Here is a 16,768-nt window from a genome sequence, read left to right as displayed (position 1 = left end):
AAATTAGGCCTTTTAACCAAGAAACCATTAAGGAGCCTCATATTTATTCTGAAATGTTGTGTCAGCAGCAAATACTTGCTCAATATAACTCCTGCTTTTGGTCTGACCCAGTATGGCCATTCTTATGTTCTTATGTTTAATTCCCTAATGTTTGATGACAGGATTGAAAATTCTGGCCAAACAGAGTAAAAAAAAGTGTGTTAAATTAACACACACAAAAGTTCAGTAGTAATAGACTTCATCTAAAGCCAGTTGTGAGATTCTTCAGATTTTATCATTTATTCATTTGCTAAGTAAATAATTTTACCTAGATCCACAGAAGTATTTAGGCACTTAAACCCTAGATGCAGGCACCCAAGTCTCTGGGCCAAAGAAAGAAAGAAAGTGAGAATGACTGTAGTCCAGTGGTTAGGGCACCCACCTGAGAGGTGGGAGACTCTTGGTCCAGTTTCCCTACCCCAATCACTCATTTATCTGCAGTGGAACACCTTCGGGAGAGATTGAGGGAGCCCCACATCAGAATATCCAATAGCTCAGTTGTTAGAGCACCCCACTGAGAGGCAAGAGACCCCTCTTCTAAAGTTATAAGGTAGTAACCTCCTCCTCTGGCCATTTTGGGTGGAGCACAAAATTCCTGCAAGAAATGTCTTAGATGCTTAAGCAGCCTGGAGTCAGGCAGCTGGTTCCTGTTCTTGGGTCACTAAGCAGAGATCGGGGCAGCTCCAGGCACCAGCGCAGCAAACACGTGCCTGGGGCGGCAAGCCACGGTGGGCGGCAGTCAGGCTGCCTTCGGCGGCATGCCTGCAGGAGGTCCGCCGGTCCCGCAGCTTCTGCAGCAATTCGGCGGCGGGGACGCCAATGATGCGGCACCGGCGGCCCTCCCGCAGACATGCCGCCGAATCCACGTGACCAGCGGACCACCCGCAGGCGCGCCACCAAAAGCCGCCTGCCTGCCGTGCTTGGGGTGGCAAAAAACATAGAGCCGCCCCGGCAGAGATAGCTACCTCCCTGCTGCCAGACTTAGGTGCTTATCTCCACAAGAGGAATAGGACTTACCACCCACACCTCTCACTGGCTAGCTTACATGGGTTCCCACCTAGCATGTGGCTTTGTGGATCACATTCTAAGGTGCCCATCTCTCCCCATTCATTGTATAGATTGCCTAACTTGACTTTGTGGATTGCAGTGTAGTCCCTGTGATTTTCTAGGTGCCCCAAAGTTAGGCCCTGTGATATTCAGTGTTGCAACACATTTGTGGATCTCGCTTTTCCTTTACCATAACCGGTAACAGATTGAGATCACTTGCTCGGAAGTAACTATAAAATGAAAGGATTTATTAAGAGACATAAGAATCATTTATAATCATAGAGAAAAAGTTTATTTCTAATAAATGAGTTGAAAACTCAGTTTTTATATATCTCCTTTTGGTTAGTAAATACAGGCTTTTACATTAGCTGTTCTAATTCACTTCCCTCCATGTGAGACAGTCCTACTGAAGGAAAGCAGAGAGCTGGAGTCATTACTAAGCAGAGGCCGTAGGTTCTATCAGTGCTCACCTCTACAACAAATTGTGCCCTGATTGTGCCCAAGAAAAAGCAGCAACTTTAGAACTGTACCTTCCCTGCCCCCAAGTACTTCTGGCAAGCCACTCTGAGCAGTTCAACATGGGAGCATTGGCGTGTGGGGCGGGGCTTGACAAAGGAATCCAGGGCAGAATTCTATTGTTTGACGAGGTAAAAAAATGTTACCAAATAACTGAAGTCTTCAAGACTATTTCTTTCATCAGGTTATTTCAGTTTCATGAACAGAGGAAACAGCTTTGCTCTGTACTTCACTACAAAGAAAACCAATTGAAAAAAAAATCATGAAACTCAATATCTCCTCCTTCCAAAAATGAATAAGAATAATGGTGTCTTGCAATCCTTTGTATGTGTGATATCATCCTATACCTGAGCCCATTGTCTAAAAGCTTTCAAATGTTGACAGTGAAAACGTATTATTTAAATATTAGAAATCCTAGGTCAAATTCATTCTTGGTGTTACTTCAGTACATTAAGCTCTAAAGATTGGACTTGAGGTCAGGAGGGGACACTGTCCGGTCATGGACTGGCAGTGACCATGCAGTCACCCGTAATTAACCTGGCTGCACCAGATCAGTCATAATCCTGTGGAGCTTTTAGATGCTTGGAATAAAGCCATAGTGTGGTCATGGACTCCGTGCTACATTTCTCCACTGTCTAAGCATATTGTTGCTACTTCACTGACTTTACTGGGCTTACACTAGAGATAAATGTGATTCCTTATGTTAAGTTTGTTTGAAAGAACTTTTCATGATTTTGGTTCCAAAAACACAATTTGCGGTGGGAGGGATGTCAATATTTTTTACACTAAAATGTAATCAAGTAATTTAAATCTTCATTCATGACAGTTTTCCTAACTACCAGATCTAGTAAATGAAGCAAGTGAAAAAGTTACTTGTGGTCTTTTTTCCTTTGACTCAAGGTAATACCACAAAGTGCTGCAAAATAATTAAGAACAAAGGTGGTATAGAAAGTATCAAACCTTCGTGACCAAATTCAACTCTGATATAAGACAACACATTTGCCATTAAAAGTTGGTTCAACCAGGGGCAACTTGGAAAAGGCTTTGGGGACCAGGGGCAGCCTGTGTGGAAGGGAAGCTGGTAGCTTGTTGCCAGGGTAAGAGACAGGACCCTGGAGCAGACCCGCCCCCATTTTGCCCCATCACATTAGCCTTCCCCTGACTCAGAGTCTGTGGGAAGGGGCTTCCTTCATCCTCTGTCTCCCAAGCCTGTCACATTCCTTTCCTGCTGGTGCACCTGGCAGCTACCACTAGGGTTACCATATGTCCGGATTTTCCCGGACATGTCCGGCTTTTTGGGCTCCAAATCCCTGTCCAGGGGGAAATCCCAAAAAGCCGGACATGTCCAGGAAAATCGGGACATGCGGGGCCGGCGGTGCTGGGCTGGGGGTCTGGCCGGTGGTGCTGAGCCGGGGGCCGGGGGCCGGGCCGGCGGTGCTGAGCCAGGGGCCGGGGGCCGGGCTGGGGCCCGGGGTGCTGGGCTGGGGTTCTGGGCCGGGGGCCAGGCCGGGGACCGGCAGTGCTGGGCGGGCCGGGGGTGCTCGGCCAGGGGCTGGCCCAGGGCCGGCACCCCAGGGCCCGAGCCGACCCAGGCTGGAGACGCGCCTCCTCCCCCCACCCCCCCTTACCTGCTTCAGGCTTCCCGCGAATCAAATGTTCGCGGGAAGCAGGGGAGGGGGCGGAGTTGGGGCGGGGACTTTGGGGAAGGGGTGGAGTTGGGGCGGGGGCGGGGCCCCGTGGAGTGTCCTCCTTTTGGACACTCAAAATATGGTAACCCTAGCTACCACTTCCTTTCTTCTGCTCCTCTCTGAGCAGTCCAAGCTGGCTGGCTGCCACTCTGCCAGAAAGGAGAAAACAGGGAGAGGAAGAGGAAAGACTCCCTGCTCTCAATGCCAGTGGTCCCGCTGGTTGCAAGCCGTTATTACAGAAGGTCCCAGCTGCAGCCGGTCTGCAGGCAGGCTGCCTTGACGTGGGTGGTCATTTGCGAGAGTCACACCCCCTCACCCTCAGCAGCCCTCCAAGCCCCCTGCACTCGTTCTCTCGGACAATGAACTGGGTTGGTGGCTCCCGGTGAGTGAAGCTCATCCAGGGCCTCGTTGTTAAGGCACAACCAGGCCCCAAGACAGTGTGAGGCTTTGACCCCCACCCCAGAGCACGCAGCCTGGAGCTGTGTGCGATGCGGCCTATACACTTCCCCCACTCCCAGACGGGGCAGCCTGGAGCTGTACACAATGGGGCCTACATGCTTCACACACACACACACGGCAGCATAGGGCTATGTGAAAGGGGCCTACACACTTCCTCAGACCAGCAGCATGGGGCTGTGCAAAATGGGGCCTACACGCTTCCTACACACACTGGGCAGCATGGGGCTGTATGCGCTGGGGCCTACACACTTCCCCAGCCCACATTGGGCAGTGGTGGGCTGTGCACAATGGGGCCTAAGCATTCCCCCTGCCCAGACTGGGTAGCATGGGACTGTGCACTATGGGCCTCCTCACTTTCAAGTTGACAGAGTCAGACTGTGTGAAGGGGCCTCCCTTCCTTGGCCTCCCCTCATTTGTGCTGTGTACAGGACTCTCTTCCCAGGACTGGGTAAGGTGGGACATTCAGAAATGGCTTCTCTGCACCTACTTCCATCCTTACTTTTTGTTTGGGCAGTGCAGGGCTATATGTGAAACATAGCACTGGACAGAGTGGGGCTGGGTGAAGGGGCCATAACAAAGTGTTGTTACTGCAGTGTCATCTGACCTGGATTTACTACCCCTGTATGAATGAAATGTGTATGTTGTTAACTGGAACAGATATTTTTTAACATTTGTTCAGCAGCATCATGATACTATCAGTACAGGAGGCTTCTATACTAAATGTTAAGATAGTTTCAGTCTATTATTATCTAAAGGTTTTAGTAGTATGACATGTTTAACATTTGTACAGCAAAGATGCATGCATTACTAATTCACAGAAAATAATTTTGGGTTGCACAGAACAGGAATTAGGGGTGAAAAATATTAGGTCTTCTAGTCCTTTCGTCCACCTATGCAGGATTGATCTCTTCAGTGTATTTTGTCAAGCTATCTTCAGTTCTGAGAGGAATTTCAACATTATTGTGCTCTTGCTGAACACTGATCTACTAATTCAGACTTCTACAAAGACTCTCTAAATCTCAAAATCAATATTAGTAAATTCTCCCATTGTATCTCTTAGCTTAGGTCCTCCTCAGAAAGAAGAGAAAGGTAAAGCATCTTTGAATGGAGTTTCTTTCCTTCCTTCACATTCCCATTATGCTTGAGAAGATTATCTACCACATCATTATAGCTTTAGGGTAGAATTTACAGGAAAGCCTAAACTCCCTTAGGCACCTTTAAAAACCCTAGCCATATTTATTACTCTCAGTTTCCTTATCAGAAGGAGACAAAGATTTCTCACTTCAGAAGATTTGTCTTGTTTGAATAAAAAAAACACAGTTAAATGGTTTAAAAAAATAATTTCTTCCGGTCTGAACCTGGCAAAGGGATTCTGCGGACTGGCAGAGGGGTCTGCCCACTTCAAGCCCCATTGCAGGATGGGGGCTTTGGTCACTAGAATAGGTTTAGTTTAATTATAGACATCGGATTCTTTTCCCCCTAATATATGCCATATGTCCTATACAGTTTTGACTGGATCTTCTTTGCTCAGTGTTCATTGGCTGTTTGCCCCCAACCCTCCCCCCCTCACTCTTCACTTGAGCTTCACTGCACACTTGGCCATCTTCGCCCCTGCCCTTCCCATTTGGCTTATCCCCTCTTATTATTAATTAGTATTATCATAGCACTTAAGTACCCCCGCTCCCAACACACAGGAAAAGTGGAACATTTTGCCATCCCATTGTTCACTCTGCTGGTGTGTTCTACCCCATGTCTGTCTTGTATATTTAAATTACAGCCTCTTTGGGGAAACAGTATTGTACTCTATCTGTACAGTGCCTAGCAGCACATGGGGACCCCATTCTCTAGGAACTACTATAATAAACATGATTAATCATATGGTATTTTGGAAGGATGAAGAGTAAAAACCTGAGTGAGTTTGAGGGAAATCTCCCACCACTGTTTTAGCAAATACGAAAGACATGATGCTGGCAGCCACTATACATTAGAGCTCCTTTCATTGGGAGCTTTGGCGGAACTGCAGTGGTACTAGAGCAATGGTATGCAGTTTCCCTAAAATTGTCAGTGTGGACAAGGGCTAATTGGCTCACTCAGAGATTTGATGGTCCAAGACACGTTGTAAATCTTCTGACTTCTTTTAAAATTTAAATGAAATTAAGAGGTCTTTTGTAACTTTTCTTTTCTGATTTTAGTTTCCAGGTCATTTTAATGATGTTGTACATTTTTAAATTCTTAGCTGTAATAGAAGCATGTTATCCTCAACACATCTTGTTGTTCTCTCATTTTCTTGCAATTTGGAAACAGTTTCAAACTTTGTATTCTGCAACTTTTGTAGTCTGAATTAACTATAACCTTTTATTCATATCTGCTACATTTCTAATCAAATTCAATAACTTCATCATATAAGCCAAATGTACATGTCTCAATCATGAGAAATTAAAAGGAGACAAGCTCATCTTCTGATCATTAGAATACTTTGAAAATAAAATGACAATTCAGTAGACCAAAGTTTAATTAGAGAGGAAACCTTCAGTGCCTTTTGCTCCCAGTAATGGTTTTGGTGACAAGATTGTCCATTCTCTTTCAACAGTGAAATTTGAAAGTTGATCATGTGTATTTTCTATTATCCTAGCTATTTTTATATCTAGTTCTGGGGAAGCGGATGTGAGACTACTGAGCTGTACAGAAACAGTAAAGTCACCACCAGCAGGTTTACTAACCTTTTTATACCAAATGATTTTGAAAAACTTTTTTAAGAGCACTTAAAAAGCACTCCACCATCTATTAGAAATTTAAAATTCAAAGGATTTCACCAGGCTTTTGAGGTTAGCCTTGCTAAACAATTTTGTAATCATCCTAACCATATATGGAGAATCAAACTAAAGTAATTCCAAATGCATAAGGAAGCCTTTTTGTAAGATTCAAGTTGTTCAGCACTACATATGTGGGGGAAATTTCAGCTTGGCAAACACTGGCCTAAATGCTTGGGAGCACTATCCTGTGTATGTATATATCTCACAGAATATCTAGGAGGATAACATTCATTTTGAAAAATGTATATCCCTTGTGTATTATTACGGTACCCGATACTGCTATTAATTGCATGTCAGGATTCCAGTGGTAATTCTGGGACTTACACCTTAGGCAGCAGAAAAATTGCCTTTGACTGGGGGCCCCACCTACTGCAACTACATATGATATATATTTATAAAGTGCTTATCAACACTCTGTATACTACACAAAAAGTTAAAATGTACAGTTCCATGGAGACATCCAATCCTCACCTGGTAATTGCAGAAAGAGACCTTCATACTTCATATTCCTATTCCCATAAGCATTTCCCACTTCAGCATACTGAGGCCCCTCAATGAATCAGCTGATCATTCCAAAGTCATCCCTCTCCTGGATTCCTGTCCCATAATTACCACTTAGCCCGCCAGACAAAATACCAATTTTCCTCACAGCAATGTTGAGAAAATGGGTTGGTTTTGTACTGTGTCCTGAAATTAAGACTGTGGTGAACCAGAGAGGGAAGTCAGCTCCTCACCAAGATGCTCCGCTAGCAGCACCTGCCTCCATTTATATCAGGGATTGGTTGCTCCAGTATCTCAGATGGTGTCAGCTGCCATGTTAAAAACAAGAGACGGAAGGTCTCTGTCACAGGTCCTCTCACCGCTAGGGCAGCATCTCCTCCCAACTACTCTGGGGATTAGCTCGATCCAGGGCTGACACCCGCCATCTGTCTTCTCATTCTCACTAGGCTCCCACTTGGTCTTTGGGACTTTACATATTTTTTCTTTGTGACTTAGTCCTCCAGACGGGTAACTGTACAGTCCTTCCAGGCTATCAAAGTTCCACTGGATCAGCTGTCTTCATCCACTCCCCACCCAAGACCAAGTCCTATACCCCTTTCCCAGCAAGGGATGGGTGGTCCCAGGTTCCCCTACTACTCTGGGTTTCCATCCAGAGATCCTATGTCCAGCAACTATAATCTGCTTGCTCCCAGACCCTATTGTTATTTCCCTGGACTCCTTTCTAATTCTCTACTCTATTTTCTGTCCTCCCATCCTCGTTGGGTTTACTAACCCAAATTCCTTCCTCCAAAGGAGTGCCTACTTAGCTCTGTAACCCCGAAACACATCTCCCAGAAAATGACTACAGGCTACTTCATCTACAGCCACCTTCTGGATGCAGCTTGCTGGCTTTATACCAACCCTTTCTACCCCTGCCCAGCTGGGCTCAATCATAATCAGGCTTTCAAGCCCTGGCTCTCCCTCAGGTGCGTCTTATCAGGTCAATCGACCTGATTTAACGTGCTCTACCTTGTGTGAGGGTGGACATCCAATCACAGTATCACATGTGGATGGAGCCGACCCATTAGAGGACTTTAAAGGTCAAAAAACCATACAACACTTTTAAAACTTCCAAGTAAATTGTAAATAAATGTATATGGTCTGCATAAGGCTAACCTTGAAATTCACTTAGAAGCTCCAGATAGCACTGAATGTAATCACCTGCCTTCTGAGTGATGCAGGATGCTATGATCCCATAACATTTGTAATGGCTAACACCTTTACTTATGGTTTCAATTCAAAATGTGGGTTATAATCTTGGAAGCCTAGAATGATGAGGAACTTGAGCTATATACATTAGCTTTTGTTTTTCTTTGCTATTATAACATCTGTACTACTGTTGAGCCATGGCAGAAAAGGCAGAAAGAGGGCTGTTGAAAAACTGCAGGAATAAATATATTGTCAAAAATTTCTTGTATTATTCTAAGGATTTAAAAATAGATAATTACATAGCTGGTTAGTCACTTAGAGGTTTGGACTTTTAGGTGCACAATGTATTTAGTATCATAGAATATCAGGGTTGGAAGGGACCTCAGGAGGTCATCTAGTCCAACCCCCTGCTCAAAGCAGGACCAATCCCCAACTAAATCACCCCAGCCAGGGCTTTGTCGAGCCTGACCGTAAAAACCTCTAAGGAAGGAGATTCCACCACCTCCCTAGGTAACCCATTCCAGTGCTTCACCACTCTCCTAGTAAAAAAGTTTTTCCTAATATCCAACCTAAACCTCCCCTACTGCAACTTGAGACCATTACTCCTTGTTCTGTCATCTGCTACCACTGAGAACAGTCTAGATCCATCCTCTTTGGAACCCCCTTTCAGGTAGTTGAAAGCAGCTATCAAATCCCCCCTCATTCTTCTCTTCTGCAGACTAAACAATCCCAGTTCCCTCAGTCTCTCCTCATAAGCCATGTGCTCCAGCCCCCTAATCATTTTTGTTGCCCTCCGCTGGACTCTTTCAAATTTTCCTTCTTGTAGTATGGGGCCAAAAACTGGACACAGTACTCCAGATGAGGCCTCACCAATGTCGAATAGAGGGGAATGATCACATCCCTCGATCTGCTGGCACTGCCGCTACTTATACAGCCCAAAATGCCGTTAGCCTTCTTGGCAACAAGGGCACACTGTCGACTCATATCCAGTTTCTCGTCCACTGTAACCGCTACGTCCTTTTCTGCAGAACTGCTACCTAGCCATTCGGTCCCTAGTCTGTAGCAGTGCATGGGATTCTTCCATCCTAAGTGCAGGACTCTGCACTTGTCCTTGTTGAATCTCATCAGATTTCTTTTGGCCCAATCCTCTAATTTGTCTAGGTCCCTCTGTATCCTATCCCTACCCTCCAGCGTATCTACCACTCCTCCCAGTTTAGTGTCATCTGCAAACTTGCTGAGGGTGCAGTCCACGCCATCCTCCAGATCATTAATGAAGATATTGAACAAAACTGGCCCCAGGACTGACCCTTGGGGCACTCCACTTGATACCGGCTGCCAACTAGACATGAAGCCATTGATGATCACTAGCCCTGATTTAGAGAATATGGACCAGATCCCCAGCTGGGGACATGGCTCAAATTGACTAGAGCTATGCTGACTCACCAGCAGAGGACTGGCCCACTGTCTCATCCTCAGAGGCAAGGGTTTATACATTTATCTCTCAGTAGTATTACTAAGAATTACAGTCCTGCCTCCTCATGTCTCAACTTCCAACTACACTCTGCAAATAAATAAAAATCCCTTTTTAAGGAACTAATTAGCTATTTGCCACCTTTCAGGAGCAGAATCATACTTAAACAGGAAAGGAGAAAGCAAAAGGTAAATTGTTATAGCTATTTGTAATAATTTTAATTTGTAATAATTTTACACGACTAAAAAAAATGTTTAACATTGATTTCACATGCAGATAATTTTTCAAAGCAGTTGAAGGGAGGTATAGTGCTATGGGATTGGACTAGTGTGCATACTTTCAGAGTAACTTTTCAGGGAAAAATATTTTGTCTAGGAGAGCTTTAAGCTGAATTTCTGATTTTTAATTATTATTTGTGTGTGTATTTCTATGCATAAGAATCATGCAAAGTTTAGTAATTTCTTACCCATTACAAACATATTCCCGTTATATAGATAGGACTGCAGGAATGGCTTGCAGATTCACAGTCCTCAAATACTTGGTCATTTCAACTAATAGCTAATTACATATAGATGGTACTCTTCCTGGGGCTAAACATAAGAATGTTTAAGTACTTTTTTCTGGCTGCCAAAGTGCACTGAGTGGATCAAATTCTGCCTTGATATAAACAGAGGAAATGTCAAACCATAGGCAGGAAAGGCGAGAGGGAGGGCAGGTGGGTGCAACTATAATAAGAACAGGCATTCTCCTTCTTGGCAGGAGCTAGGAGCAGTAAGGCAAGGTTAGGAAGCCCAGGCAAGGGGCCTGGACACTGAATAGATTATGGAGACTAGACTCCAAGTGGCACCTTTCACCAAGCCATAGAGGAGGAGGAAAAGCAGGCTTGTAGGATGTAGCCAGTCCCAAAAGCAGACTCCCAGCAGTAGGATGACCCTCTGGAGTCCCCTTGTTCCCTTCAAACACTCTCCCAATCCCTTGGATACATAAGTAATATGGAGCAGCTCATCAAGGGCTAATTGGGCTAATCAGTAACATTACAAGTATGTAGTGTGCTCCAGCATTGTAGAGATGGTAGAAGCTGGCTGGGGGGGTCCAGGAGCTGTTGGAGAGGAATTTGGTACAATAACTCTAAACAGTGCATTTAATAAGTGTGGAGGTAATGGGAGAAAGGTGTATGGGACCGTATCTGGATTTTTGCTGATAAGGGACAAGTGTGGGATTTTGAGGGTAGAGGCATTCAGAAAATTCTTGTATTGTGAGAGGGAAAGAGATTGAGGAAGAGTATGAGGGAGGGGATAAAAGTGGGAGATAAGGAAGATTACAAGGCAGCGTTAAGAACACTGAGGGAAATGAAAGGATTAGAAGAGGTGGATAGGAATTGTGTTCACTTATGTCAGGGTTGAATTTGGCCCCTTGTCTTCCTAATTGGAAATAGCTTTATCTGAAGCATATGTGTATTTTGCAAAGATCAATATCATAATAACTTGAAAGATTATTATACAATTGCTTATCCTGGAAAATATATTTACCAAAAAGTTATATCTGAAATCTGTCAAATATCACATGGAGGTGGTTACTGGTCCAGTCCAAAATTATATTCCCATGAAAAGCATTGCAGCATTTTGTAACTTGGCACAGCCTGGAGTCTTTGATGTCCTTGTGGTGGCCAAAATGAACAAGTTACCATTGTTCTTATGTACTCATTCAGTATTATTTGCTGCATTTGATACCGATGATCTCAGGATGATTATTAATAATCTGTTCTCCTGCACAAAGCTTGTTCCCTGCATTGCTATGAACAGAATTCAAGGGTTAAACTGAATTTTTTACATAATCCATAGACTTTAGAAGTGTTGACTAGATCTGCTTTAGACTATTGCCACACGAGGGCAGCTATGGGAGTTTATTTTTTCTTTATTTCATAGGATTGTATATTCTGTGCCAAGGAAGACCGTCTAAGAGAATGATAAGTTATTTGCATCTTTGTGGATGGCCATGTGTATATAATCCTTGTTGATTTTTCTTGCTGGTTTATAATGTGCATACAAATTCTCAGCTCTTCAAATTATTAAAAAATATAAGTTGTTTTTCTTCAAGGGAGTCTGACGCTTTAAAAAAAATCATACAAAGTTTTAAATTGTTAATAGGTAGGTGAAGGTTGAAAAAGTGAAATTTCAGAGACTGAATTTTTCCATCAGAAGCACCATCATTCATTTAGCTTTAAAAAAAGAAATTCAGATAATATTTGTATAAGAAATAATCTTTTCAAAAGAGATGAAAGTGAATTTAAATGCTAGATTTGTGAGTATAGCAATTCAGCCATGTGATTTTGTTGATATTAAAGGCAATTGTGCAGCTAAATCATGAATATGCACCACATGTACTTCTGCGGTTCTCTGTAGTATATATCAAGCAATTTATTGTTCTATCTTTTGAAAATTATAGGAATTCTTTGAAAAGAAAAAGCTTAGATCAAAGATGAAGCTGCTAGGAGTATCATCACCCCATAAAAGTTCAACAGTCAGTTTAGATCTCCTCAACCTGTATGTTGTTAACCAGATATCCACCAAGAAAGACACTGCTGGTGAGTATAATATAGTAATAGACTTTACAATTGGAAGACCCATGTACTGTAACCTATAACTGCTATTGCCTCAACCAGGGCTGGCTCTAACTTTTTTGCTGCCCCAAGCAGCAAAAAAAAGTGCCACCCCCCCAACCCCCCGCCGAGTGCCGCGCCCCCCCCCCCCCAGCGCCGCCCCCCCCCGCCGAGCGCCGCCGGAACACCCCCCCTCCAGCGCCGCGCCCCGCGCCGCCCCCCCGCCGAGCGCCGTGCCACTGGAGCCCCCCGCCACGCGCCGCTGGAAACCCCCCCCGAGCGCCGCGCCCCGCGCCCCCCCCCCCCCCCCCCCCCGCCGAGCGCTGCGCCGCTGGAGCCCGCCGCCGGAACCCCCCCAGTGCCGGGCCCGCGCCGCCGGAGCGCCCCCCCCGCAGAATGCCGCACCGCGCTGCGCTCCCCCCGCCGCCCCTTACCAGGTGCCACCCCAAGCATGTGCTTGGGTGCCTGGTGCCTGGAGCCGGCCCTGGCCTCAACTCTTCTGTACTCCCTTGTGAGATTGTAGCTTGTAGTGTCAACAATTCAATTTATCTTTAATCAAAATCTAACTGAAAGTGAAACAACAACCACACACAAAAGTCAGAGGACAAAAGAGGAACCCAATAATCTTGGCTAGCACATAATTTCACCTTCAAGGCTGTGCACAGCTCTGCACCTGGCTAAGTAGCTGCACTTGTTTCATCATACATCCCTTTTCTTTGTTCCTTGTGACCTTCCTTCTTAAACACTCCATTCATATACTACTTCCACTTTCATTACTTCTTTCCTGGAACATCCTGTTGCTCTGGAATACCTTATCGCCACCCCCACATCAAGTGCTTCCTTCAAATCCCCCCTCAAAATGCGCTTCTTTCACAGTCTTCCTACACTGATCTCCTCAGTAACATCTCCACACCTCTTGAACCTTAATTGTTGTCCTGTATTGCATTTTTGTATGACTCAAACTGTAGAGGCCTTACCTTTCAAGTTTTTTTCATGGGCTGTGGGAACACCTTAGCCCTCAGAAACTAAATGAGAAGTGTAATAGAGCCTTGCAGTGCCCAAAATCTGATGGATTAAAAAAAGTGTATACTATAATAGACTGTAAAATAGAGTTAATAATAAGCAGTTCAGATAGTGATAATGGCAAATAAAGCAAAACATATGTATTTCATATTGATTATATAGCGTGAAGGGCGGGTTCTGCGTGCTTATTAAAATTCAGAAATCTCAAATCCCTCTGTGACACAGATACTAACACTCTGAACGCTTTCATTACAGACAGAGTGAGAAAACCAGTCCATGTGGATCTGAACAAGGGGTTAAAAACCCCTACAAGGAGACAGAATATTGAACTTCCCATGTCACCACAACGTACATCATCTAAAATAGGCCTAGATGACATCCAGAACAGGTACTTGAATAATTATGGCCATTAGACAAACGTTAATGAAGTTCAGCAAAGATAAGAGCTTTATGATGCCATTTCTTTCTTCCTTTTGATTTATAAAAGATATATTCTAAAAGTGCCAATCCAGGCACCATTGCAAAATTGTATTTTTCAATCAGAACAAGAGTAAAACCAGCAACTTACACAACCCCAACCAAAAAAAAAAAAAAATAGTCAGCCCCATAGATACTCAATTCACACTAACAGCCCTTATCATGCGGCTAAATGGATAAAGCATGCTGCCGGGCCTCCTGGTCAACAAAGTTGTGCTATTTCAGACCAAAGGGAAGGGACTAGGTCCCCCGGCTGAGGACCCCTCACACAAAACATGTTGCCAACAGACCCTTCTCTTTGTTTTTTAAACTGAGACCGAACACCTCTGCTGATTGGTGGTGTGGCACTATAATTCTGGGAGAGAAGCAGTCTCTCACATATGTAGTAGGTGCCAAGGCATTTCAGTCAAAACAAACACCTGAAATTCTACCTGCAATCTACAGACAGCCTTTGCAGATCCTAGGGCACTTGTATCATGTGCTCTCAGCAAGATACGCTCCTTAAAAAGTGGGCTGATGGATTCTGCAGCAGCTTCTGGTTTCCCTTAAGATACGGCCCGATATGGAGCACACTGCAGTATATAATGTTGAGTTAACAAAGGCAGGGATCACAGTAGCAAGGTCTGCATCCAGAAGAAATTATTGCAATGTCTTAGCTGGAGCAAGATGAAAAATACTGTTGCTATGTGATTGTTTAACAGCAGATGGAAATCCAGCAACACTTCAAATAAATACAGGCCATACTTACATAATAGGGGACTGTCTCCTGGAAACAGTGACTCTGAAAAGGATGTAGAAGTCATAGAGACAAACAACTGAACATAAGCTCCCAGTGTGATGTTGTGGCAAAAAGCACTAATGCAATGTATGTATAAACAGGAGAGTAGTAAATAGGAGTAGGGAAGTGAGACTGAAACTGGAATACAACATTCAGTTCTGGTGTCCACATTTTAAAGGGGATTTTGAAAAATTGGAGAAGGTGCAGAGAAGTATTATACAGAATGTCAGACTAGATGATCTAATGGTCCCTCTGGCTTTAAAATCTCAATTTATGAACTGGCAGGACATGCTCTCTCCACAGAGGGACAGATACAATTCTCACTATATTTTCTTGTTGCTTTCCCCAGCCTTCCACCATCATCTCAGCCTTATCCAGATTAAGTTCTAGCCAGCTAGGTCTCTTCCATGCCTGAGTCTCTTCCAGACATTGGGCCAGGTGCTCACCAGCACTGGCTATATTGGATATAGAGATAAGGATGTTGTCATCTCCCCACCGCTCATGACTGACACCATGGGAAGAAGGCAGTTGGAGGACTAGTGGGTGATTGGGAGCCTAGAACTGTTCTGGATCTGAAGCAGGGGATCTGCTCTTGTGAGGAGGTATCTGTATTGCCTGTGCTTGTAGCTGTCCTGTTACCCAGATAGTCCTGTCTTGAAAAGATCTTCTGAGGAAATGTAAATTATGAGTAGGAAAACAAATACAATATTTTAGGGTTGAAATAGTTCCACATCAGTGCTTTAAGTTCCAATTAGATGGGTCATAAACATCCTTACCAATGTAACGGAGTTTGGAAATGTATTTTGAACAAACAAAGAGTTGTAGATGAGGCCCCAGATTTTCAGAAGTGACTAATGACTATTTCTTTACTCGTATAAGACGCTGCATGCAGTAGCTGTATCTGAGGAGCCGGCCACTGTATTCAAACATTATTTTGAATCCGCAATCTTTCTGTGTCCAACTTGAGACCTCTTGAAGGAGCCAGATTTTCAGATGGCCCATGGTGGTTGTTCAGGACTCTTTGAAAATCAAGCCCTTTAAAGATATCTCAAGTTAGGTACCCAAAATCATGAGTCTCTTTTGGCCAAGAACTCTAAATCACATAGATTTTTCTTATACTTTGTTACAAGAATACAACAACAAGTATTAGAGAACAGAAGAAAGCATCTCACAGACAAGATGAAATACCAACCTCAGGTAAGCTAAATATACATTTCTAACTTAATATCAGTTTTGTAAACCAATGCCTAATCTCATAGATTTTGATGTGAAGTGAAGCTTTCCTCTTTAAGACTATGCTGCATCATTAAAATTATCTGCCAAATTATTCTAGGTGGTTTCAAAACACTCAAGAAGAACAGTCTCTGCTCCAAAGAGTTTACAGTAAGGACAAACAAGTACACAGAGGTTAGGGGAAAGGGAATGGGAACAACAAAAAGCAAACTATGTAAAATGTACATAAAGTCAGTTTGATTCACTATGAGCAACATGGCAGAAATGAATTTTTAAACGTGGACAGGGTATGGGCTGTGAGGATGAATTCAGAGGAGTGTACCACACATAGCAGGTCACGTGGAAGAAGACACAGAGGTCATTGTAAGAAGTTAAGAAATTGGCAGACAAAGTTGGGAGCACTGGCAGAGCCTGGGGGATGGGAGGTAACTTGACAATGGAAGATAAACAGGGAAAGGGCAGGGTTATAGAAATCAAATTTCTCCTCAAATCGGGCCCTCAAATCTTGTCTCCCAAAACACTTTGAAACAAATTCTGCTTCCACTACACCTGTTCAACTTGATGGGGTTCTAGGGGTATAACTGAGAAGAGAATTTGTCCCTGAAAAATCCATAACAAGCATTTCCAAAAGTATATTGAATTTAGGGTAGATGTCATTAATCTATCATAAACAAATCTGTGCAGTCTTTAAAGGCATTTGCCAAAAAGATGTGGGATCAGAGGGGAATCTTGCACATCACCTCGTCTTTTAATGGATGCCACTGGATAATGTTAATAGACTAATTTAGCCTCACTTTTACTTTCACTGTTTTATATACTTATGGGAAAGATCATTATTTTTTAAGATCCAGTAATTATTTCTTCTGTTGTAGTGTAAAATAGTTAACTTTCTATATGAGGTTAGGCTCTGGCCTAGCAATTAAGCTTTTTTGCAGT

General features: G+C 43.7%; 1 protein-coding gene across 1 annotated transcript in view; it reads left to right on the top strand.

The window, feature by feature from the left end:
* The first annotated feature begins 3,316 nt into the window (after positions 1-3,316).
* REDIC1 (regulator of DNA class I crossover intermediates 1) overlaps positions 3,317-16,768 on the top strand; it is a 31,004-nt gene continuing 17,552 nt past the window's right edge. The window contains exons 1-5 of the mRNA XM_065554258.1: positions 3,317-3,672; positions 9,871-9,910; positions 12,168-12,306; positions 13,600-13,732; positions 15,730-15,796. Of these exons, the coding sequence (XP_065410330.1) occupies positions 3,650-3,672; positions 9,871-9,910; positions 12,168-12,306; positions 13,600-13,732; positions 15,730-15,796 (402 nt within the window). The 5' untranslated portion in view covers positions 3,317-3,649. The remainder of the gene's footprint in view (positions 3,673-9,870; positions 9,911-12,167; positions 12,307-13,599; positions 13,733-15,729; positions 15,797-16,768) is intronic.

This window comes from Chrysemys picta, chromosome 1 (genome assembly GCF_011386835.1).
Source record: "Chrysemys picta bellii isolate R12L10 chromosome 1, ASM1138683v2, whole genome shotgun sequence".
Taxonomy (NCBI): Eukaryota; Metazoa; Chordata; order Testudines; family Emydidae; genus Chrysemys; species Chrysemys picta.
Note: the sequence above shows the minus strand (reverse complement) of the source record. Positions and strands in the feature narration are given on the sequence as shown.